The 26,712-nt window shown below is 47.2% G+C and overlaps 1 protein-coding gene across 2 annotated transcripts in view; it reads left to right on the forward strand.

Moving 5' to 3' along the window:
* LOC135899374 (sterol O-acyltransferase 1) overlaps positions 1-26,712 on the forward strand; it is a 68,665-nt gene that overhangs the window by 14,025 nt on the left and 27,928 nt on the right. Inside the window, exons 1-7 of one of the 2 annotated variants that reach the window (XM_065428633.2) lie at positions 3,295-3,839; positions 17,756-17,843; positions 19,690-19,823; positions 21,297-21,353; positions 23,080-23,187; positions 24,787-24,935; positions 25,431-25,558. In XM_065428633.2, coding sequence (XP_065284705.1) covers positions 17,790-17,843; positions 19,690-19,823; positions 21,297-21,353; positions 23,080-23,187; positions 24,787-24,935; positions 25,431-25,558 — 630 coding nt within the window. In that variant the 5' untranslated portion in view covers positions 3,295-3,839; positions 17,756-17,789. Of the gene's footprint in view, positions 1-3,294; positions 3,840-17,755; positions 17,844-19,689; positions 19,824-21,296; positions 21,354-23,079; positions 23,188-24,786; positions 24,936-25,430; positions 25,559-26,712 lie in introns of those variants that run through there. The other variant, XM_065428634.1, reaches the window with a different exon arrangement.

The following is a 26,712-nucleotide window of genomic DNA, read 5'->3' on the forward strand; positions in this document are numbered from 1 at the left end:
ACGCGGTGGCGTGATACAAAGAAGGGACGCATGTGCGCTCGTCGCATTCTTCGGGGATCTCGTTTATATCGGCAGACGAAACAATGTGTGAGCGCCATTGTTTCCGATGTTGCTAAGCGAGTCTCTTGAGTAAAAAAATAAAATAAAAATCTAGCAAGATACATACTTGCTACATCGCCATCAGGCGTAGTATCACGACTGTTTTGCACGCATTTATACTGGTGGAAAGAATTTTGACGCGTCACGGCGTTTTTTTACTGTAATCGGTAAGAGCTTTCTCGCCAGGTCCCGTTGAATGTTTTGGTCATACACTGCAAGTTCTAAATTGCCGTCGAGGGAGCTCCTACCATAAGGTTCTTTAATTAGAGTGTAGTAATAGCGTAGATAGAAGAAATTTTGCGAACTGATTGTGCGAAGAGGCGCGCTGCCCTCCTCGGTCATGATGAGCGGAGACTGTCTCGTTGACCTTTAACGTGGCCTCCGAAGTCGCGCCGGTGCCGGTGTGATCTTGGAGGCCCTATGCGGCGAAAAGAATTGAAACTCCGAAAAGCACCGAAAAAACACACACACTAAATGTAGTCAAATATCAAGGACGTCTGCGAAATTCCACTCGAGCAAAGGAAGGCAAATATGCGAGTATAACGACGCACACGCGCACACGCAGTCCCGCAAACAAGCGAATGTACGCAAAACAGCCCGAGAAAACGAGCAGAAGCTCTTTTTGTGACAACCCTATTCATGTTTCAAATTCCGTTCTCTCTCTCTCTCTCTCTTTATGAAGGGCCCCGTCTCTGTATTGTAGCTGCAGCACTACTTTTGCTTCTGTTTTCTTTTTGTGATGCGGAATGTAGCGCTGGAAATGCATTGGCGGGGCCGAGCCATACATTTAACAAAGATCAGCGTTCCGGTTAGGTATATATTTGTCGCTAATTTTGTATCAGTTTCGCGACGTCGACTCGGACGATCTGAACTGCACTATATACCAAAGGCCTTGATCATTGTTCAGTCTATGGTAGAACGCCTTTATAACTGAGTGCACAGATCACTTAGTTGCAAATGTCGCGCACTGCACAGCTCACAAGAGAACCGGGACAGAATCATTCCTCCTTATAGACGACATTTTGTTGTAGAGGTGTTAGTTATAGAGACGTTCGACTGTGCCTGCTCTTCACTCACTCACTCACTCACTCACTCACTCACTCACTCACTCACTCACTCACTCACTCACTCACTCACTCACTCACTCACTCACTCACTCACTCACTCACTCACTCACTCACTCACTCACTCACTCACTCACTCACTCACTCACTCACTCACTCACTCACTCACTCACTCACTCACTCACTCACTCACTCACTCACTCACTCACTCACTCACTCACTCACTCACTCACTCACTCACTCACTCACTCACTCACTCACTCACTCACTCACTCACTCACTCACTCACTCACTCACTCACTCACTCACTCACTCACTCACTCACTCACTCACTCACTACGGACAAATGAGCTCCTCATTCACGATTGAGCAATGTGCAGCGCCAGCGGCATAAGCGCACGTCACAGCACATTTGCATGAATTCAGCTCGTTGCTTCGTTTGGCAGATAGGAAACCTTGCACGCTCAATCGCTTTTATCGCACGCAACACACAGTAATAGGACGCACATTTTCGGATAGCCAGAACATTCCATTACATTGTAGCATTGCCATTTGTTGGGCGTGTTGGTAAATTGAAAGCATATTTAGCGCCAGCAAACAAGGACGTAAGGAAGACGACAACACAATGCGCTAACTTCAACAACTTGATTTTCAGGAAGTACACCTATATAAACTATGCACAGTGGCGCCACCTTATCCAAATCTTATCCATCCAAAAAAGCCGTCTCCTTATCTAATAGGTCGATTGAAGGGGCACTAACACACGTGTCTCTATTCCGCCAGATAGCCTGCGCTTCAATGATCTCTCGCACGTCTTTATCTTTGTGCTTCGCAAGAACCCGACAGGATTCATAGACCGGCGCACAGCCGCATTCTTGACAGTGGGATGGCAGATGACCGTTTTGCTTATTTTTCACAGTTTGGCAATGTTCCCGCAATCGGTCATTAAGACATCTCCCTGTCTGTCCGATGTCTGTCCACTGTGCATGTATGTCTGTCCACTGTGCATGGTTTATATAGGTGTACTTCCTGAAAATCAAGTTGTTGAAGTTAGCGCATTGTGTTGTCGTCTTCCTTACGTCTTTGTTTGCTGGCGCTAAATATGCTTTCATTCCATTACCTTCTTCCTTTCCTTGTAATACCGTTTTCTTCATTTCGCTCTCACTCTATCTCTCTCTTTGCGGGGTCCGTCACTAACGTTGCATGGTTAATGAGGGATCTTTATTGCATTGTCGTCCACCAGTACCGTGAATGAAGCTAACTGCTAGCGAGTCGCGCTTTGTACGCTGTAAAGGCACGTCCACACTGGCAGAAAGACACGCGCGGCATGCCACAGCTGACAGAGCGCGCCCCTCACGAGCAGTAACGTCTTCCTGCTGTGGAGCGAATAATTCTCGAAGCTGGGTCATAGGGTCCTCTTCTTTCATTCTTTTCTTTTTTTCCGGCATACTGCTCGTCGCCGATCGAGGCGACCAATGAGGAGCGGTCAATTCATTCACGTGGGTAAATGCGTCAAGAAGCGACCACCTTCTCTCAGCATCGCTGATCACAGCGCACACAGTCCCAGTGCTTCCCGCGGTGGCAAAGCCGCGCACATGTGGGATCATGCCGTAACTGAATACGAGGACGGCGAAAGACTGCGCGTCTGAGCTAAACACTGTACTGTGTCTGCAGTCGTCGTGGTGTTCAGTTAGGGACTGTGGAGAATCAAGTGAAGAACCATGTACAGTCGCCCGATTCCTTAACAGCACCACGCGAGCGTCGATTAGCCGGCCACGGTGAGCGCCTTCTAAGGGCGCGAAGCTACCAGATCATCAAGAGCTTGTTGATCTCTTGCTGGTGGCTCTGACTGACTGCGTTGCTTCGCGCCGTTAGAAAGCGTTTACCAGGCGCCCATTTGACGTCCGCGCGGTACTGTTAAAGAATCGGTCGACTGTACATGGTTCTCCACTTGATTTGCTAATTTCCGGCTCCCGTTCTCCCTCTCTCCGGTATTTCTTTTCCTTTCTTTTTATCTTGCAGCGCGCTTTGTAGAACTCACTTCTTCTTAGCACTAAACAAAATCACCTGATCGTTGAATTCGTTTCTTTTTTTTAAGTGAAATAACCGGAAACAGCGAAGCAGCCGGGCGTGTGTCGTGACGCTTCCGTGAACGCGGCGTCGCAGGCCTCTGGTGGATGACGTCAGAGGAAGGGAGGGGTCTTCTCACGTGCTCCTCATAATGCCAGGAATTCCGCTTCCTGCCTTTCGGCAAATGCATTTCACAGTCGACAAGTAGCTTCTAAATGCGACTGTAATTGTTGTACCTGGTGCGCCAAGTAACTTATGTTCTTGTTTCTCTGCTCTTGACAAAATACAGTGGAAAGGAAGAGTGGGGAGGCGGTTAATTTCTTCTCGCAGTCGCCCTTGCGAAGGAATCACGTAGAATACGTGGTCTGTCATTCGCGAGTATATATATGCCGCAGTATTGCACAATTCGAAAACTTCCCGAGGGCGAATTCCGAGATAAGCGACACAGACGAAGCGGTATGTGTTAAACCCGCCCAGCTGATAAGGCAATGCAGGACGCGTCGTACGCTTGAGCAGCGGGGACTTGCGAAACCCTTCGGACACACTGTCTGTGCCCTCCCCGCGCGCGGACGACTTGACGGCAGCCGGGGCTCACGGCTCTGTAAGGTAAGCGACGCTTACCTTATACCCTCCTATAGCCTTGTTGTAGCTCGTTCTGCACATGCTCTCCAATCCAGTGTTTTACCTGTATCCTAAATGGCCGAAGGGGAGAGTAAACTCGTCGCTACAGCGGTGCATCGGAGACACCCACCGTTCGCCTTCTGCTACGGATATTTGAATGCGCAAAGTAGACCGAAATAGTTCTTTTTCCCCTCTGCACCTATAGATGTTGCTCTTCCATGGCTTACATTGATGTAGCACTGCGTTGAGGGTAGCTGAGGTTAGTAGCTGCAGACTGAAAAGAACTAAGAATCGCACTCCACCTTGGGATTTCGTGCTCAGTATATATACGCTGCGTGCTAGCAGAGTGCGCTTACCTCTATAGAGCCGGCGTAACTCGGGCCGAAAAGTATAGGTGTTCGCATGTCGCGTGATAAGAGCGGTAGAATTGTCTCTTCAAATGTAATGATTGTTGCGGCCTACAAGCGCCTCTTTGCAAACATTGCACCGGTCGTGCGGAGCTCTTGCTAGGCGAGGCATTAAGACTTCAGCAATGAACAATTCTGAAGAAAAATGTGGTGAAGCTCTCGTACGGGGGTGCACAGTTTCAACAGTGTCACTCAATCAACCGTGTAATTAAGCAGAAGGGGGTGCGGTTTTCCTGGCGTGCGTGAACTACAGTTTCGCACTTTGAGTGAAGCGTCGTTTATTTATTTATTTACTTGCTTCAGCAACGTTCCTTGTTCTACCCCCTCCGTGGTTGCTTCGTGGGTTTGGCATTGCGCTGCTGAGCCCGGTAGCGGGATCAAATCCCAGCCACGGTGGCTGCATTTCGATGGGGGCGAAATGCAAGAAACGCCCGTGTACCGTGCACTGGGAGCACGTTAACGAACCCCATGTGGTCAAATTAATCAGGATTCTTCCACTACGGCATACCTCCCAATATCTTGGTTCTGGCACGTAAACCCCACATTTTAATTGAAGATTTATAACGCCTTCCTCCCCCCCCCCCCCAAAAAAAAAGTGCTAACGCTCTTCAAGTTCCCGTAGTTCTCGTGGTGCCATGCATTTTGACGTCGTCTTCGGGGCTCGGTTAATCCTTCATCTGTGAACATGGACTACATCGTATTTGAACAGAGCCTGATAGTTAATTTGCCAAGTTTCGAGAACGTTTACTGAGCCGTCACCGCCTATATACGAAAAAAAATTGTGAAATCCGCGTTGACGTACGTCGCACTGACATACGTGCGCTGGTGTTTCGGGCGCGAAATTAAAAAAAAAAAAGGAAAGCGGAACTTTGTTGTTCATTTCCTCATCTAATAATATTAATCGACATATCACCATGAAAGTAACGCAAATGTGCTATTGCAAGAATACGTTATCAGCCTAAACTGATTTGTGTTTCTATTTAGTGTCTGTTTAAGGGACCTACACACTTTTAATATTCCGGACAAGCCAGCTCCTGGTAAGCATTCTAAGTGTAACCTCCCACTGCTTTGCATAATCATATCGTCTGACGCTCGTCGATTCTATGAATGAACGAAGGCGAAAGCAAAGTTCGTACAAAAGTGTCCTTTCAGGGGCAGCTGATAAACGGAGTCTCGCAACTGCTTCCGCCAAGCATAGTTACCTGCAATAATTACTCGAGGAAACTCTAGCGCTATAGCGTCTACGGGAGCTGCCAGCGTGGAAATTATGGTTAGTACATGACTTTGCACAAACTTCGTCCTTCTCGCTGTAATCGGCTTCGCGATTTTGTAAACGGGTCATTTCCAACAAAAAATACTGCGTTATAAATTAATAAAGTTGTCCGAAGGCTGGATTCGAACAGAGTAGTTCTATAGTACTTATATAAACCCATATTGACGCCGTTACGCCCCGGACGCATGTGCCGACAAGCGGCATAGAACACCACTACGAGTTTCCCGCGGCGAGCCAGCGCGTTGAGATGCTTGGCACGTTTCGATTTGCCCGCTTCGACAGGCAGAACCGCTGCAATGTTGGTATGCGCGTTGGCAGAGTCTTAGTGCCTTCAGCATTTATAAAAGCGTAGATTGCTTTGAAGTATGGGCCAATAAAGGCAGATAAAGCCACGTGAAGGGCCTGAAGCCACAAGCACGAATGTTGGGTAAATCACGTAAAGTTGACCGCGAAAGTTTACGGACCGCGCGAGCCCGTGCCAAACTGCGCTTCCGCGCCACCCAGCGGTCCGGGGCAGCATTGGACCAGAAGTGAGTCCTCTCCTTTTTTTCGCCTGGCGTGTAAATTTTCTCGTGTTGCACCCCGTTCTTCTATTTAGTCGCTCTCGCGCGCAGCTAAGCGGCGCGCGGCTAGTATCGGCGGTATTACGTTCCAATGACGCTGCTCTCGAGACATGCGTGCGTGGCCACGGCTGTCGAAGAGCGCGTTGCGTGACAAAGAGGGAAACGTCGCGCCGAGCGAAGAAAAAAAAATTGACGCGCCGGCGAGCAGGACACATTTGCAGCCTCTAGCGCTGCGTAAGTACTGCAGGCAAGCCGTTTCGCACGCGATCGCATGGTCCGTGAACGCTTGCGGTCGACTGTATAGTAACCATAATTTTCGCGGTAGATGATTGCAGCGCCAGAGTTTCCTCGAGTAGCTTTATTGCAGGAAACTACTGTGCCACCACTGAGTACGGCCACCTTCACCCTCTCGCCGTGGATTCGACATATACGTGTCCCCGTACATTTTTATGGGCCCGAATTTGCGTTATTGCGACCCTGAAATTTGTCTTCTCCAGATAAGTGGAACTTCACTGGTCGGCACGAATGCGGCTGACACCAGTCGTGACCGCAATGGCTGCACCGACTGTCCTGGTGGCGCTATAGGGGGTCAGTGTACCCGCCGTGGTTGCTCAGTGGCTATGTTGTTGGGCTGCTGAGCACGAGGTCGCGGGATCGAATCCCGGCCACGGCGGCCGCATTTCGATGGGGGCGAAATGCGAAAACACCCGTGTGCTTATATTTAGGTGCACGTTAAAGAACTCCAGGTGGTCAAAATTTCCGGAGTCCTCCACTACGGCGTGCCTCATAATCAGAAAGTGGTTTTGGCACGTAAAACCCCAAATATTATAGGGGGTCAGTGAATAAGTACATCGAATACACGATATCACCCGCCGAAAACTCTTACTTTTCACCTGCGCTATAGGAAGATTACCAAGCGAGGATGACAGCTCACAATGAATGATTACCATATTTAATAGGTTCAAACGTGTGCTTTTCTATTTAAGCAAATTGCGCCGAAAATGTATTGCGCAGTGCCATCTGGTACAAACCAAACCAGGTCCGCGACGCTCACAGTAGCATATATATGCCGTCAGAGCCGGCGTTACCACCAGATGACGACAGAACAAGTTCTTGCGTGAGATAGGGCGACAACGACGATCTGCTTTCTTTCGTTACGGAAGCTTTTTCAAAGCTAAGTTATTTTACGTGCTAATCTATAGCGGCAACAAAGTCACGTCACGCGTTTTCGGCGTTCCAGAGAATTGAATGCATCGCAGCGACGAACAAGCGTTGTGGTTAGTCTGGGCATGGGTCTCCATTTCGTTTGCGATTGTTGCGGAGTCGTTCTATACGTGCAGAATATCAAACGCACAGTGTAACGCACGAACGCCGACATGTTGCAGTTAGTTCAGACAGCGATGGATTGGGCTGTCTGAGTGCGATAACGGTGGACATTAAGTGTAAATAAATTTCCGATAAATTTGGCTGATTTCATCCTTTTCTGATTGCCAGAATCGGATGCATCCTGGATGTTTTTGGTAAAAAGTTCAACGGCTATTCAAGCTCCAGTTCACGGCTGTCAGACGCTCTTCCTGAGCGTGTTGGGGGTGAGAAAGGGGTGGATTCACTGCGCACGTCACTCTATCGCGTCACCCCTTGCTTAAAGGGACCAGCAGCGTCGGGCTGCCTAATTTTTTTGGCAGCCCTATCTTAGAGATTACTCTGGATGCTCTAATGGATTAAGTTTACAGAACGGCGATACCTGTTTTTATAGTGCAGAGCTGCCAATTAGTAAACATTTTGCTTCTATCTTTTGCAAACTTACCAACTTAAAAACAAAGAAAAATTCAGGTCCCAAGTCGAAATTCCGCTTCCAACTGCCACTAAAATTTAAATCTTTCAAATGCACCAATTTTGGTTAGGATCGGCATAGTGGTTATTTCAGAAAACCGTTTCTGCGTTTTACATGTATTTGAATAGGCGACATCGGAGTTGCGCCCGAGCTAACGGTTCCTCATAAGCACGAGCCCGATTTGCGTTAATACCTTTCGCTCGCAACATTTGCTTGGTTCTGCGGATGAGGGTAGACCCCAAACAACGATCTTGGGTGAGCTTCCCTTGCAGACACTTTTCCGCATCCATGTTTTATTGCCTACCATGGTGGTTCACTATCTAGGTCGTACTGCTGCGTATCGCAGGTCGCGGCGGCCGCTTTCCGATGGGGGTGAAATGCGGAAGCGCTTGCGTACCGAACTTTGTGTACACCTCAAAGAAAAGAACGCCAGCTGCTCAAAACTTTCCCTCATGCAGCCTATGTCATCTCATAGCCAGTATGGTGCATTAAAGCTTTTATCAATTAATGAGCATTTTGTTCCTCAAGATACCAACAGTGAAAGAAAAAATGCAAAACTAAACAAAAGAGCGGAAATGCGTGCACAAGGCGCGAAGATGCATCAGACGAATAAGAGCGGATTCGTTCTTTAATTTCAAGGTCTCTTCGCATAAGTTGCTGCAATGAACGAAGCTAAGCGATAGCCGTCGGTCGAAAAGCAGATAGCAGCGATACGTGTAGGTGCTGTTACTGCAAGACGGCCAGAAAACGGTAGATTAAACCTCAGCGGCGCACCGACTGGCCGCGATTGGTCGCGTATATTGTGGCAACATTGTTATGTCGCTTTGACTTTCTGTGGAACCGCTAACGACGCAGTCATATCCCGTCGCGTGGTTTTCAAGTGGACGGACACACGTACAGGCCGGTATCATCGCATGCGAAGTGCTCGTGATTGTCTGTGTTGAGAACCCCGCAGGGACGTCTGTGTCAGCAGGCGTTTGGTGGTTAACTTTATTTGCGAAATCGCCAGAACTATATACATGAGCAAAAGTAACGAAAAACATTACTTTTGCTCATGTATGTAGTTCTGGCAATTTCGCAAATAAAGATCATTTGAAGTCAGCGCCTGTGTTGTTCTTCCTTTAGTCCTGGTCCTTTGCGCTCTGCAAAAATGTCGATATTGAATCACCAACTCGCTCAAGCTTCCACCTTATGAAAAGGGGATCCTGGGGTTGCGCCTATGCTGAGTGTTTGTACCGTTAAGGCCCCTCGGTGGAGGCAACACATCGCTTTGGTCTCAGCTTCACGTGAATGGCCCTTCCGGATTGACCCATCCGGAAAAATCAGTAGTTCCCTTTTCCTATCCTCCTTTCCAATCTGTGTTTCCCTCTCACTTTCAATATTTCCTGTCTTTTCCTCCCTTCTGTTTACTTCCGATTTTCCAGGCAGCAAGGGCTAACCTTGTGTGGGTGGCCAACCTTGGGTATTGGAGGGGAGGAGTTACGGAGTCGCCATCTGTCGGAAGCGCCTCCCTTACATAATATGAGGGATCACGCGGCGCGCTCCTCATAGGTTTCGCTTACTGCGTTCAATAAAAACACCACGCGGCAGCCCTCTTGGACACTTATGTATAGGTACTCTTAAAACGAGGGAAGTTTTTGACTGTCGATATAATAATCTTGGGCAAACTGAAAGCACAGAATCGTTTACAGACGCTATCTCTTTAACGAATACGTCCAATACGTGAACGCCACTGCGCGCTGTCGCCGCGATGGAGTCTCCCGAACCGGCTTCTTGCCTGAAAGGTAGGCAAACGCTGAGAGTAAACTATGTGAAATATGTTCTTATAGTGGGCTGTCTGTATAACCAAATGTGGCAAACAGAATGTAGCCTCAATCCAGCGATCGCACGGCCGGGTTCGCAGCGACCGACTGCGCGTCTGCATGCATGTCCACGCACAATGTTTTGCTTTCGCTGTGAGCGCGTTTTCGCACCATGCCGTAAGCTTTAGGCCGTAGCATATAAGCATTTGACAGTACACTAGCAACCATTGTTGCGTGGACCCTATCAGAACTGTTAAAAAAATAATTCCATTATAGAGACTTCGACGCCTAGCTACGGCGACTGTGATGTGCCGTCGCGACGATTCAATCTTTTTTGTCTTCTAAATTCTTGGACATTTCAATATTATTTCTCAAGTTGCGTCGCACAGTATGTTTATCGGTCTTCTCAGCGTGCGATTTCCCTCTGCTTGTTTTTCGTAATCCAGTGCACTAATTCATAACACGAACATGACCATATGCCGTGCCTTTCTTTAATGTGCGTCTTACCGCTCCCTCTCCGTTCCAGTGAACTTCCCAGTATATAGCATCAACAAGTTCATTGACCAAACCGTCATGACATTAGCCGGGCAGCGGGCGCGGGCCAGCGTCTCAGTGCGCGTTTTCTGCTACTCACCGAACATCGCGCAGTCCCGGCGCCGTAGCAGAAATCTTCCTCGCGTCTGTGCTTGCTGCATACCCGAGTTGTAGCCGATGGCAGTCTGCCGGTTCCAAGTTTCGCCAGCCAAGCTTCACGCAGCTCCTTGCCCTGCGGCTACGTGTGAATAAGGCTGACACCGGGCTCCCTTGCGTATACGCCCGGCACTGCGGCACCGAGCAGTAGCCTACCATGCTGCACGCCTCCAAAGGCAGCCACTACCAATTATAGTACTTTCAAATTCTGTCAAGCAGATACCCAAGGCGGTAAAGCCTCACCACTTAATCAGAACCGTGGCACAGGCGGGACATTAAACTTTCGTTTTGAGCTCGCTTGGGCGCTTCCGAGGCAGCCGACGCGGCCGCTGTGTCCACGTGATCCCTCATGCCACGTCACGCCGACGGTGTCGTTAGCTTTTCCAGTGGTGGAGCTCGCCCGCAATAGCATATTGCGTAGTTTCGTACAATACCAATACTGGGAACTCCGGCGTTGCGATCGTTCAGCCACCAGGGGAATGTGTAGTGCATGGATTTCCCTGATCTTCATGCTTGGGGGTTCAGACGTTTTTGTGGCTTCGTGTATTAGGCTTAATCTGTGCTTAAACGGGAATAAACTTCAAAGCAATTCATACTTGTTTAATGCAGAAGGTAATAAGACTGGGCAAGCATGCATAAACGCTGCTAATTGCTGTGGTTCCGCTTGTTCATGCATCTTTGGCATAATTGTTTCAATATCGGACTTCTGTGCTAGACGTCATCTGTTCGAATCCTGCCGTCGGATAACTTTAATAATGTTTATTAAACTATTTTTAATGCAGCACTTAAAAAATATCACTTTGCAAAGTCGCGAAGCCATTTAAAGCCAGCAGGACGAAGTTAAGGCAAATCCATGTACTATCCATCATTCTCAAACTGGCTGAACTGCCCCGCTTGCCGCTCCCGTAGACATTAGCGCCCCTGTCCCCTCTAGTAACTGTATGAAAATCTGCTTAGAATAACGCAATGAGCTGACACTTTGACTAATCGTGTGGCCTCTTGAACTGCTGCAGCCACGCACTCCGAAATGAGTAATGGTTGATAAGGGTATAGCCGGCACGTTGCCCTTGAGATGTGGTCAGCTGGTGCAGTCTGTAACGATGTGCGCAACAGTGTAAAGTAATTGGAAAAATAAATTCAGTGCCCTTCCACTCCGTGAACAAGGATGACCAGCGAAGCTGTGAATGTGGGCCCCTTAATGGCCAACTGTATCTCCCCCCTGGGTCGGCCCGGTATTGCACTATCTTCGGGATCGGCCCACGTATGGGGGCGCTTAACGCCTGCTTCACCTCCGCCGCGGGTCGGCCCGGCATTGCACTATCTTCGGGATTGGCCTAAGTATGAAAGAGCTTTGAGCGGTCGCTGGGCACGGCTGGAACTCAAGCTTGAACAGCTTCGCTGTTAAAACAAAACCGAGATTTCACTTGTTCGTAGGTGACAAAGGGCGCTCGGTGTTTGAGCCATATTTTAACAACACAACACGTCTTCCAACACGACTTACAAACTCGGTCAACTCGACGTACAAGGGGGTTATCAGACACAAGCCTTTCTTTTTCTTCTACAGCCCTCGTCCAGGATGATAACCGGCTGAGCATGCATGGATGCATCTCGAGAGTTTACCCACGTATCACGGAAATACAGTATTAATGATATATACGTGTAAACTCTCTTGAGCTTGTAGACGGTGCACGCGAAAATAGCACCGCGAGATAGGCTATGCGTTCGCCGCGTATCAGAGGGCCGTGAGCCCTTTTTTGAGACGACGGCTGCGTGTTGAAGTGTTTACTGACTTTTGTACACTTGTTCTGAGATGTGGACCGGCGAGTGCATGGGGTATGTAAACTTACTTCAATATCTAGAACGTATTTTGTTGACCCTTGACAGAGAAATAGTATCAGCACGGAAACTTTGTCAAACCTCTCGAAAAAGTGAATGTATTCTATAGTTCACCCTCTCCGAATGTGAACGTACTATTGGGAGATGTCGCAAATGTCGCCGCTTAGTGAAGGGATAAAAATGCTAGCTGCATCTATAGTCTAAGCAGTAGCCACAGAAAAGCAGTCATACCGTGAAAAAAGAATTGCACTCGACAACGAGGATTCCAACTGTAGGCCAAAGGTGCACCTCTAATGGTGAAGTATTTTACGGGTGGATATCATGCTGCAATGGGGCTCAGTCCGAGCGGAAACGTGAACTGTAGTCTAAGTATATCTGTGCTGGACCGATTGCACCAGCGGGACATTTTCCTAATCACACGAGCCACTGATATAACTAACCGCAGTAATAGCAAGATATACAAATATGTATATTTCATATGAATATATATGAATATGAATATGTATTTGAATATGTATTTCAAATACAAATCAAATATTCAAAATCAAATCAAAATCAAATATGAATATGTATTTCACCGCATATACAAATATGCGCTGAAAACACAGGCAAGCATACACATCTGTGCAACAAAGGCAGCCCCAGCAGTGCCGGCTCATGCACCGCGTACATATACGTACGTGCGCAAGCCGCAGATATTCTTGAAAGAAATAAAACCTTTATCTACCGCGGCCTGTAGATATGGCTATCAGAGATATAATTTTGCCTTAGACTAATGAACAACAGTTTCTGTGAAGATATACTCTTTGTAGGAAAAATTCCAGCGCCGAATTAAAGCATTTTGCTATGATACTAAAGCTTCAGGAATTGGTGTTAATGGGTCAGAGCAGACAAGCTTTGGAAGGGCTTACATACTCGCTAGGCGGCATAGCGGTGTTTAGCAGGCTGTGTTAAGCAGTGTTCGGTTACTTGACACCTTTATTTGGACGTTACATGATTGAAGTGGCGGATACAACTTGCTAGCATTGTGTTAAAATTTAGTTCTGACTTAGGCTAGAGAAAAATTGGACATGGAACATGACTCAGCAAGCATATGGTGACGATTCATTATTCAAAAGCCGTGTGTTTGAATGGCACCAAAGATTCTGGAAGGGCAGAGATTCGTTTCAATGTAATCCCAGAGTCGGCTGCCTGCCCGCCGACGCCACATATTACCGCTGCAAATGTGTAACGTGTGAGGCGGTCGCTGCATAAGATTCGCCATGTTGCTGTGGGCATGATATCATAAGAGCTGAAATTCAACAGGAATTCGTGCCACCATATATTGCGCAAACATTTAGGGAACTGAATTAATGCAGAAATTGTCCCGAACACGCGCAGAAATAAACCAGATGAACAACTGCTGCTGAGCTTTTGTGAAGGGCTAGGAGTGACCTCCACATTTCTGTTAAGCACCATTGCGGAAGATGAAAGTTGGTGCTACCAATATGATTCAAACGAAGCTCCGAAGGGCGAGAGAGGGATTTATTGTAACAGAAAAGCTGGGAGGTTGGGGTAATCTAGTAATCTACTGTGTTCTAGCTTGCAACTCAACGTTGGGGCAGAAGGGAAGGGGAACAAAATAAAAGGGAGAAAGGGAGGGTGATAAAAGAAAGTGTATGAATAAATAAATTAACGGGAAACACTTATTACAGCCATACCGGGTGTTTTTTTTTTCGGAGATTGCCGAAAATTCCGGAAAGCACAGCGCTCAAGATAAAGATGTTTAAAAAGAACAGTGGTTATTGGGAACGGTGGAGGTCAGGAAATAGGTTATGTTCTAATTTTCTTGCTAATTATATATATATATATATATATATATATATATATATCGATTATTATATTAACACTGTTACGTGGCTACTGACAATTGTTTGTAGCTACTGACGAGGTAATCCACCAGTTTTCAAATCGCGCGAAAAATCGTTCTCGTAGTTCTTGCAGCAAGAAAAAGTTTCTCAATCTTTCGCTGGGAATCAAATTGGTATAGCTAGAGGAGCGCAGAGAACCACGTGCACAAGCAACTTCAGCTGTTGACGTCCTCCGACATCTCCCGCTCGGCGCCACGCAAACCGAGCCATTTTATTTCGACGTGGTGATTACGGCTCTTGGCGGGCGCTTCCCTCACCACGTCATCGATGCACCAAAATGAAGCTTAGCGCCCTAGTTGTCTGGTCACGCTTGTCTAGAGTTTTGTTTGACTGCGTGTGGTATCCGGACATTTCTCTTTTTTCTTTCTTCCTTTTCGTTTTTTTTTTTGCTTTCTTTAGGACAATGTTTTTCTTGGCGAATCACTCCTACTCTTCCGTATCGGGTATTTGTGTCTAGCCTTTTCTGTGGACCTATCCCGGATATAGTGAAGCCTAACAATGTGGGCCGATACTTTGCGGTACAGGTGGTGGTATCAGTTCACGCGAACTTGGCTCACTGGGTATCACAAAACATCAAGCACCATGCCCTGCACTCCGCAGCACCTCGCAACACGTCGCAAAAGCATTAACCGTTCACTGCATAACAGTTGTGATTAAGATAACAGTTGCAGGTGATTAGGAGAACGGGAGGGGAGAGAGAGATGGAGCACACACAAACCGCGTACATGCACTATAGAGCTGTAGGGGGCGGCGTTATTAAAGTCTATCGTGAAGGCCCGTTATAACGCAGGAATCTTAGTAGCGCGAATAAGGCCTTCTGTGCGGATGTTCTTTGGCGGCACTGGCTTGGAGCTTTTGGTTCTTATGGTGGACGATTATCCAATTGGTCCAGCACTTTGAACATCACTTGTCTGTCGGCACTATAGCGCGGGCAGACAGACATAATGCGTGCGAGCGTCTCATCACAGCTGCATGTGTCACACGTGGGGGTGTTGGCCATTTCAGTAAGGAAGGCGTAAGAGTTTGTAAATGTTACGTCCAGCCACACTCGGTACGGCATGGTCTGTTCACGTCGTGGTAACCCAGGCGGTAGGTGCATCTGTATGTCCGGAGACAACGAACGCAAACGACACATGGTGGAAACGTTCGAGTCCCACAGGGGCAAAGTACATTCATGGGACATCAAATCATGAATGCTACGTACTATGTATATGTCGACTGAAGTTGAATCTGTTCCTTTTTTTATTTAAGTTCGTCAAACGCGTTGTGCATGCGCAGTTATGCGCTTGTGTAATTAGATCTCTTGTTTATTTTAATGCTATAATTTCAAGGATCATTTAGAGAACTTTCACTTTACTACAGTGCGCAAGCCTCGGGCAAAAAATAACATATATGAATTAGAAGAAAGGGGATTAACACTCCCACGTTAGTTCTAGTAGTAACACATAAATACCCCGGAAAGTGGTTGGGAGAACGGCGCCGCGGTAGCTCAATTGGTAGAGCATCGCACGCGTAAACCACACCTGCGGCAAGTTTATTTTTCATCCACTTTCATTTCCATGAATCTATCATTTCTTTAATTCAATTAGTAAGGGCAAGTAATTTCCCATGTGTTGTCCTTGATGTCTTTGATGGCTTCTATGATATATATATATATACACACACACACACTCTTCTTTCTGACCTGACGAGCCATGTCATACATTTTCTTTTTTTTTCCAGAATAAGTTGAAGTGTCGGTTATAATTACCTTGGTTACCTGTTATGTTTTCGGGGTTTGATCGCTCTGTAAGTGCGCATAACTTGCTAGGCTGTGCCCTATTTTAGCTGCGAGCCCGCACAAGTGAAACGGAGCAGCCGGAGTCAGACTGCCTCCAACCTGTTCTTTCGATCTATCAATCAAGTGTGCGGCATTGCAACTAGCTGTAAGCGAAAATGTATGCGTGGGAAGTAGGAGGAGGAAAAGAAGGAAGGAAAGGTAGGGTGGTCAACCAGACGTACATACGGTTTGCTACCTTACACATGGGAAGGGGTTTAAGGGAAGAAAATGAGAGAAAAGGTACTATCTGTGTGAATGCGAGTGGTTTTCCATAACTTCACGCCTATAATCGGTCACTGAGGCCAGTCGATTTCATGAAACGTAGTGCCCGCGTCGCTTTGCAAGCCTGCGACGCGTGGGGCCACGGTCTGAGAATCTGTCTCTGAAAATAGTCTGCGTCTCTGAAAATCATCTGCTATCTAATCAGTTTAACACCCTCCGAAAAACGCTGCGTTCGATCTTGGAGATAATAAAAATGCAACTTTGATCGATCGTCTTTTCACATGGGAAGTAGCGTTGAGATCGGCAAACCCCCTAGAAAACCGCGCCGAGTAGAATGCCAAACGGAAACGTCAAGGCCTTAACGGAGTGGTTGAGCTGTAGAAATTAACTGAGGGAGCTGCGACCCGGGGATCAAAGAAAGCGATCTTGTCCGAAGCGTCTCCAGTCTGAACGCACCGGTAAACGAAGGCAGTGGATGTCGGTCTCCTCACGCGGCTTAGTGTGCCGGTATATGCAGCAGTGTAGCTGATATGATAAGGGGTGACAGGCGATTGGCATCGCGAATGCGCTATTCTCCTCCTCACCTCCCCTCGCGATTTCCCTTGATAAAACCACTCAGCGTTAACCACTCTCTCCGCTTGCAACACTGCACGATGATTGCCCCCATAGGTGGAAGTTCCCACATTGAGTGCCATGTTTTCTGAAGCATTCCCAGGAAATATTTTCATATGCCCACGAAAGCTTCGCAAGACGTTCTTCGACATTCCTTCTAAAGTGCCTTGGCAAGCTAGGTTGCGAGGTGACCCAGGAAATCGTATGCATTTAGAGCGTCTTTTATAGATGGGGAAGCAGTCATGTTTTTTTCGATGCGGCTGTCTTGTTTGCCTCTTGTCTCCAGTGGAAATGGGAGAACGAAAACGCAGTCCACTAGAGCGCAGCTGTTCGTTTATAATCGAAGTGGAAACAAGCAAACGTATAACATTGTGCCGCGACGGGTACCAACGAATTTGTGAGCGCTCGCTTCCGGGTTGTAAGCCCTCGCAGGCGCAGCTGCCGTGCAGTGTCTGTAGTTCAGGATTTCAGACTCCGTGGAACTGTTTCCAATCACGGGCACCGTTTCGAAATTTAGCGCGTGGACTGCACTGTTTCTTCATTTACTGCACTCTTATCAATATTGTACCTGCTTGCGCAGACCGCATTCTTTCCTGAAATCAGGCGTAATGGTATTATTGTTCTCGCCACGAAGTCTGCTGACTAAATGTTCTTCTTAAAATTTATCTTGCGGAATAGCAATTGAGCAAGTTAGCGTCTGGCTTCAGCTTCCAGTATAAGGTTACCTTTCCACGCTTATTATCGCAGGTATATAAATGCTTGCGACACATTTGCACAATCGTACCGCACACTTCCGCAGCTCCATGTTGTTGTTGTTTTTTATTTCCGTCACCGTTGGATCTAGAAACATTCTATCGCTCTCCTGAAAACTAAATCGTTCGCAATTGCTGAACTGCGACACCTGACCCCGAGCGTGCGCTGTTTATTCTGCAGGCTGCACTCTGCCCGTATCCTGCTGCTGACCGGTATGGAGCCCAGCGGGTGCGCCGAGCAGCTTCTGAGCCTCAAGACCAGCATCGAGGTAAAAGTCGCAGTGAAACTTCGCGCTCGCGAAGTGCGCAACTTGCTCGAAGGGGTTAATTACTTGCGACACAAATGAACGCCGACCTACCCTTTATTAATTTTTTTCCCTCAATGTTTGGTGTATTGCCGGTAATGTCGGCGCTTCATGCACCAATAACTCCATAAACACCATATCGCTACTGCTTAGCTGTAAAACCAATACGTTTTTCGATGTGCTAAAATAGAAGTATAACGTAGCTAATGTCTGCTGTTCGTGCGTGCGTCAGTTACCGTTTCTTTAGTTGTTGAATCTATTCGATGGGTGGTTCCGCGCCAGCGGGTGATTATCGTGTGCGTGTGTGTGTAGGGAAGGTTGAGTAAAACTGCGACTTAACCAATCTTGACTGCTGATAACGGCCGCATTATAGAATTTATCCGCACGCTATCAACACCGTGCTGCATATGGTGAGGCCGTGAATTGCTATGTCCACTTTGCATGCGCATTCGAGTGGCCTGTCAACTGGACGCCAAAGTTGACGTTGCTCACGAAGCCTGTCCGCAACTTGCTCCATGACAACCACCAATGAGGTTACGCCACCTACGATAAAGGCTCAGTGGCACGGGAGGCTTTCGAGTATGACTTTGTGAAATGTTGCTTGGTATGCAGCCATCATTCTTGCTTAACTAACATTTTTCTCGCGGCGTAAGCTTTTACACATGATTCTGTTGTAGTGACCATGATCTTCCGGACCATGAAGTAGGAAGGTAGTAGATAAAGGAAGAAATGTGAAAAGGAGGCCGACAGTTATCGACGTGCATATCGCGTGGTCACTGAATCCTAATTTGAATTGAAGTGCCTAGTTTATTTTTCTCTTTTACGCAACACTGCCGGAGCTGATTCGATGTTTGGAGAAGTGAACTTGGTGGCTCAAATAGCATATCGAAAGCGCGATGGTTGCACATGCACGAAGAATTATAACGTTAATTTCCCCAGCTCGAGAGTGCGGCAAGCTTCGGAGTCTGCCCTCGAGGATCACCGTGCCATCGGAAGCACAGTGGTCCAAAAACCCAAAGAGAAAAGTCCAAAGATCCTATGTTAAAGCTGCCTTGGAAGTCGGCATGACCGCCAACTGTTGAGCGGACATTGAACTTTCGTCGTCGACTGTAAACCGTCCTGGCGCCTTTCGACAGTAATATCGAAGTCTACGGCAAGCTTGCCATGTTATATCTTGCTTACACCTCGCGTTGGCGATTTAGCAGAGTGACATCGCCTGTTTCGCTCTAGCATTTAGTAGCGACGTATTGAGCCACTCCAGCTTGGCGCCTGGCTCGGCACTGAAGCGGGACAAACCACTTAGCTGTTGGGACAGTGGGATACATTTTAAATCGGAATGTGTCTCGCCAAGGTGGGATGTATGGTACAGCTTTATACTGTGTGTGCATTTTCCTGATCCCTGTTGTACCTTCCTGTATAATTCATTAACCAGCGTTGTCCAGCAGTCATGATATGTTCATTGAAGGTGCAGTAGTGTTGCGGTAATGCGTTCGTGTGTACGCGACCAGTTGTTTATCAACTAGAGAGAAGGCATAAGGGAAAGGCCCGAACGAATTCATTTCACAGGGCAGGTGGTTTGGGGCCGGCGCATATAGCTGTGCAGTACTTGCTTTATAGTGCTATCATGGTTACACGTTTACTCTTCCTTTCGGTTCACGCTGCTATGGAAGATAGTTCATTCCGCACCGTCAGAAAGGTATATAAAATGCAGTTGCAACCCAGTAAGAATAGCATTCAAATTGAGTAGCGGCGTGTAGGTTTATCTGTGCCACACTAAACGACTTGTTAAAAAGCGATGCTTCTTTCGCAGAGGCTGCGCCGGAGCGTCAACGTTGAGCTGGACAACCTGAGCGCAGTGCTGGACACACTGGCCCACAAGGAGACTGACCGCAACAACCGGGTGAATGGCAGCCACACTACCGAATCCCAGCTTCGCAAGAAGAGGTGTGCGATTGTCCTCCAACCCACGAAACTATCCCGCTAACATTTTGATCTGGGCTACTTCGTTCATCTTCAATCCTTGTGCTTGAAACAGTGTTGAAAAAATCGCCACTCAAGCACTCCGTACAGATAGTTAACCAGCGAAGCTGAAACGTGCGGTCCCAATGTTTATCGCTGCATTAATCCCGATGGTCAATTAAACGACGGCTTGGTAGGGTGTTGGATCCTCGGTACGCAGTAGCTGCTTGCGCTCGGCTGCACGAGCCTGTTCTTGTGCCCAGGTTGCAGCATTGGCACGGCGTAGACGAGCTCATTCCCGGTTCGGCTCGCGGCGTTGCTGATTGAAAGCTGCCTGCTCCTAAGGAGTACGTATGACTCCTTAGGAGTCATACGTACTCGTGGCCTACACTGACACGTGGCCTACCCATTTTCGAGCCGGAGAGAAACTGCTGCGCGCGCGCGCTCGGCTGCGACGGAGAGCAACGACGTCACTACTGGTGCAGCTAATCCAACTGGCTAACCGCGCGCCTCTTTTTTCGCGCATGCGCATGGTGTCGCGCCGGAGGATTTCGGCCTACAGGCGACCGACAGACGGACGGACGCACGAATAGGCTAGCCATAAACAGCTTCGCTGTAAAATTGGCGGAAAAATTGAGCGCTGTCTTCTTCTATTTGGGTAGTGTGCTCAATTCGTTGGGCGTTGATGATGTCTGCTGTTTCACTGTTTTTCTTCGCTTTATTGGTTTTCTTCGTGCAAAAATAATACAATAACATCCTGATTAGAACATGCTGAAACTAAGAGGAGAGCTTGGATCGACGCACTAAATTTTGGCAAGGCAAGTGATACAGTGCCCAGGATCGCAGACATAGTTGTTGAGTGAGGTCAGAATGCCTCAGTGAACACAAAACAGGGAAAACACCGCTGTAGGAAATGTGTACGCGAAAGGAGCACTTACGTTTCTGGGACAATGGTACTCAGCAATAGCGCTGAGCACAAGTTGGCCGTTCCAATTCCTGGCCACAGTTGCTGTATTGAACGTAATGCCAATACATTGTACAATGTACTGAGGTGTCGAGTTCGAAAGACTAACCTATAGGTATACCATTTAGTTTGATTTACTGCCGTTGGAAGGGTCTGATGGGGGTGCGGAAGTAAATTCGTCTCTTCCAAGGTATGAACGAAGCTCCTTATGCCCTTCGAAATGCGGGCCAAAGCACCGCCCTTTTCAAGTTAGATTTGGTCAAACATATCGTGTAAGGAACCCGCTAGTGCTAAACGCGTTTAGCCTCGCTATTGACGTAGCAGTGTTTCCGTTGGTTGCCCGCAACTACTAAACTGAAACATTTTCAGCAAGTCGTTATGTCGCAGATGTGTTTTCTCGCCCAATCTACTGGTTTCTCCCTCTGTGGCATCTGTACAAACTTATCAGAAGTGCTTCGAAAAATTTAACAAATTTTACCGTGTTTCCTCACCAGCTCACCTGGACAGGACCTTCCAGAGAAGTTCTTCGCCATTCGGGAGAGTCGTATTGTGTGAGTTTCGTGCTCTCTCTCTCTCTCTCATATGTATATATATATATATATATATATATATATATATATATATATATATATATATATATATATATATTTATGTGTGTGTGTGTGTGTGTGTGTGTGTGTGTGTGTGTGTGTGTGTGTGTGTGTGTGTGTCTTCGGAAATTTAATTTATCATTGAGTCAGCACGCCTAATGTAGCATAAGGACATTGTCAATTAGATTTAGGGGTGTGCGAATAATTGAAACTTTCGAATAACGTCCTATTCAATTCGGTCTTCGAATCGAACACTACGTATTCGATAAGTGTTCGGAAAAATATTAGCTTTTACGAATATCTCAAAATGTCAACTGCGACCAAATAAACAGAGAATTGGAGCAGAAGTGCGGTAAGCTTTCAACTCCGCGGGCATAGCAAGGGCATGAAACGTGAGAAATAGCGTAGTGGAGCAGGCTGCGTCACCTATGTAGCCATACTTTGCAGGCTGTGCAACGGACATTCGCACTCTTTGCAGAGCCCTGTGCATGCGAAGAATCATGTTTGCTCCTAGTGCTCCATTTGTGCTTTCAATAAGCAGTGCTTCATAACGCACTACGTAATGACACAAACTTGCTGATTGTAAGAATACTGGGATGTGAACGTCGTTTTACAGTAATTGTGATGGCGATTATTCAGTATTCGAAAAATATTCGAAAATTATTCGATATTCGATTCGGCCTCAAAAATCGCTATTAGTATACCACTAATTAGATTTCAGAACAATTATATATAATTCTGTCTTTCTTTTTTATTTCAAGCGCCAAGTACAACGGCTTCAATGCCGGTGCTCGCCTATCGTCGTCGGCAGCGCGTCACTGATGCTCGTTTCAATGATGCGCATGTTCTCTTCTATATTAATACTGATAACTGACAGCCGAGCCTAAACGTGCAAAAAAAAAAACAGTACGGCTTGCTACTTCTTTGTTTTCTATGGAGGCGCTAGCGTTCAGCCCCGCTTTATAATGAGGAACTAATACTCGAACACGTAGTTTCGCTAGTTAAAGAACCACAGGTGGACGAAATCGATCCAGAGCCCTCTTCCGCAAGAGTGTCGCTCATAGCCCCAGTGTTCTTAGGGATGTTAAACCCATCAATCAGTCAAGCAATCAGTCAATAGTTTGGTAGGTTCGCACTACTTGGAGCTCTGTTAGTACATCTCTCCCTCTCCCAAGTTTCTTTGCGTTGAGTACTGCAGGGTCGTTCGCTTTTGCTACATACCCTAAACTCTCTTATAAACCCTTGTTGAAAATGTGGTAATGAGGACCCTGCGGACGTTTGTAAAACCTCAAGGTCAACTTCGCCGCACTGCTGAGGTAGGCTCAAATTTTGTTCAACGACGTAGCGTAGGCACCAGCCTCCAAGGCAGGTGCATTCGTTGTCACCGCAGGATACCAGTCAACGCTCACGAATTATGAAGTGGTAGGCGCATCCAAGGAAAGAACCACGCGCTGGAATACGCCGCGCTGCACCGAATTTTTTTTTACTCCAGCATGGCCCCTATACCTCAGTGGTGGTATGGTTTGCGTGATGTGCATGAGGAAGCTGTACCTTTGAAGTTTTGCAAAGGATCGGTAGGACTGCAGTCCACGTGCTGTCACGATTCTCTTGCACAAACCCCAAGTATTTCTCCTCGCTGAACGTGGCAGCACGTCGTTCTAAAACTGTTCCTGTCGTCTTTCTCCAGGGAAATTATGGCCAACGAACACATCCGGACAGTGTTCAACATCTTCGTGGCTTTTCTGTTCCTCGTCACCGTCATACTGATCACGTCCTACTTTTACGATCCTCAAAGGCAAGTGTTTCTTTTTTTAAGTTTGTGGGCTAGCGCAGCCTCGCCCGCTAGTTCAGTACAAGTAATCGCTTATGTCATGCTCTTGCGTGCCTAATTTTGTGTATAAATATTTCTGGAAGGTTGGCGTCTGATGTCGGCTGCTCGCTCAAAACAAGGAAGAAATGGAAACATTTGGTTAAAGAATTTTAAAATATAAACTCGAGCAGCCGCGCTAGAAGTGCCTGGTGATCACAAAATGCACTGTTTCAATATATCGTTGGGAAATGGTTACAAATGTCTCAAGTTAGTTCGCCAAACACTGTTGAGAAGACAGGCTAAAGTCAATGTATTCTGTAGAGCGAGCACTTCCCTCACGCCCAGGCTTATCTCGAGTCGCAGCAGCGAGTTCATATATATATATATATATATATATATATATATATATATATATATATATATATATATATATATATATATATATATATATATATATATGTTCATTTAGCCCGTTTTATTTACAGAACTCTGCTCTGATTAGATGAGCATCGCTGCGCATACGTTACCCGACTTATTCGCTGGCGATACGCTGCTTCTAAAGTCTTGAGCTGCGAATTCAGGCTCCCTCAGAAGGGACTCAAAAGTCGCGTTACACAGTCGAGCGTATGCTGTAATGCAAGTGATGATTGTATGCAGACCCCAACTGCTGATCTGTAGCACCAGACCTAAAGCTGTAGTCGGCAATGTATGCAGAAATGCGGAAAAGACCTCAAACATTTTTCCCCCCTTTAGGCTGAGTGAACTGATAAACTACACCACCGTGATACGCGAGTTTAAGGGCCTTCTTAATCTGATACATAGCGCCGTGAGGGCGGCAGGATAAGATATCTTGTGCTCGGTGGTTCAAGTTGCCTACGGAAAGATAAGCGCCTCCAACCGAAAACCACTCGCACGATACACACGTTGCTGCGTGAAATGATAAAGGGCGGGAAAACCAAAATGCACTCAGAGAAAAATGGCTTATCTTCAAAGGTCATGCGTATTGACTGCTGAAGACTGAAGGTTCAACTTCTATATGAAACAAGTGTCATCTCTGAGAGTCCCACACATTTCCTTCAATTTGCGAGGTCGAAGCGGGTGATGCCGGGTGTACGGTAGATCTAGAATTTAAAGTTGTTGCTGTTTTTTTTTTCCTTAACGGGAGAATGTCCTTGGCGCGCTACCTGCATGTACGCGCGCTTGGCGCGCACTCACCTCAACTGCATAGCCCCACATAGGACGTATTTCCAACGTGTATTAGATGTCGCGGCATCCTTCTTTCACGTCCCGTAGTGCCCACGCTGTAATCGAGGCTGTTTGCCGTGAAGTTACAAGTCATTATGGCGAGCATACGAATAATGCACAGAGCCAAAAGGCAGCACCGGTAGCGCGCCTAAAATACGTCGGATATAATTCCGTATGTAGCTGTCTGCTTAAGCGTATGATCTTTAAGCATAATAAAGGCAAGCCGTCTTACGCGCGCTGGGACATGACGGTGGGGTTGCAAGGTTAATAAACTCTCGAGACTTGTCAATGTCTGCTTCACCTTGAACTTGTGATCGCCAATCCCACAATCTCGCGCAGGCTACACGACGACATGTCGACCATCGTGGTCAACTCTACCGGCATCGTGGGTGTCTTCGGCCATCTCATTGCCATCAACCTCGCCATTCTATTCCTCCTGCATCCATCGCTGCAGCTCTGGGCTAGCTGTCGAGCGCTCGGCAAAAGCGGTGAGCTCCTGGGGCGAGGCGGTATACCTCCTGCCAACTTCCGTCCTTCAGCATATTGTTCAACACTGCGGCTGAATAGAGAGGCGAGCAGGGTTTTCGTTGCAACACCCATTCTCCAATCTTGAGAGCCCTTGCGTGCTGCTTACGGGGCGTAAGCAGCACCTTGCATTCACCTCACAGTGAATCGAGACTGCCGACGCGGATGTCGCTATAGTCAAGGGGTGACGTTGAGCGTGCTTGGAAAGTGTATTATATAATGCACTTTCCAAGTACACTTAACGTCACCCCTTGACTATAGCGACATCCGCTATATATATATATTTCCGTACCTCGCCTGCGGAAATCAAATAGATAATTCTAATCTTTATTGTTTCATTCGTCGCGTAGATCGATTTTAATAAGCTGGAGATGTTACCTTGGCTGACTGCCTGGCATGCTATTCATGGTGACTGACGTTCACGTTTAAATTTTGCGTTTTGGCACGCTCTCTGTCAGGTCCCGTGGACGCCGTTTTCGGCAGCCTGTTCGCGCTGTTCCTGGGCTGTGTCACCGTGTTTCCTGTTCACTACATCTTCGCCAACGAGTTGCCGCCTCTGTCCTCCTGCATCCTCGCCTTCGAACAGGTACGCATCGGTGCTGTCCTGCTGTGTACATCGGTTTGCTAACCGCCTTTGGCGGGGTCGTCTATGTATGCGGAAACTTTGTAACGACTTGATTGCTCTAAATGGCCAGCTAGCTTTGTCCCTCAATAATCGTTACGGATCGAACGAAAGGAAAAGAAGCCCACGGTACAGCTTAACGACTAAGACGTTCCTCTTCTCCGGCGGCCGAGGAGATTCTCTGCGCGCTGGTCGCATTCTCGTTCGGGGTAAATACGAAAACGCCTGTGCGTGTATAGGGCGTGTATAGATACGTCGTGGAAGTTGATGCGCATATAGACAGGCCGCAATCAACTCGGTTTCGAGATGTTTGTATACACAAAACGAGTTTGTATACCTGGTAGGTATACCTTTATCTTCTTCTGTTGCGCTTAGGCAGTCATAAGTAGCCGATTTCTCATGTCACCACTTCACAAAGTATAGTTAACTAGGAAGCTGTTTGGCACGTTGAGAAATAGCCGAGTCAAATGTTGATAGTCGACTCGCGTATTTGTTATAGGCCCACAAACTGGGAATAAGGCAGATCGTCAGAAATAGCTTATCAAGGTCATAGGCGAAAATTGTCATCCGCCCGAGAGTGGCACGAGCCCAGAGAGGAAACCCATGCGGGTTTCTTATTTAGAAAGCTTTGCTGTTGAAAATAACTTCGTCCTGGCCGGCGGGTCGAAACCGGAACCAATGCTTTTATGGGGTGGTCGCTCTACTATTTGAGCTAAGCCAGGAGGCTTAGCAGATCGCAAGGCGAGGACGAATATCGACAACTCGAGGCGCAGTTACAGTAAAAATGTGGCAAATGAGTTAAGCGGAAATCCCTATTCTCCTCGTGAAACGTCTTGCACCTTGCGAATTTTCGCAAGACTTAGTTGCTGAATTCAGTTCAGTCTCAATTGAAAGCTGTCATCAGGCAGGTAACCAGAATGTTCGTTAATTAGTTAACGACGAGGTTAGTTAATCATTCATTGAATGAATGTTTGGGCTCTGAGAGAAGTATTGAGGTCCATAGGTATACAACAGGCAGTAAAATGATTAATTCGAGTTGAGTACAGCCTTCCGTACTAAAAATCTTGTCGAGAATGTTAGTATACGGTTGTGGTTACGGTTCAATATTGTCATTACGG

The sequence above is a fragment of the Dermacentor albipictus genome, chromosome 1 (genome assembly GCF_038994185.2).
Source record: "Dermacentor albipictus isolate Rhodes 1998 colony chromosome 1, USDA_Dalb.pri_finalv2, whole genome shotgun sequence".
In the NCBI taxonomy this organism is placed as follows: Eukaryota; Metazoa; Arthropoda; class Arachnida; order Ixodida; family Ixodidae; genus Dermacentor; species Dermacentor albipictus.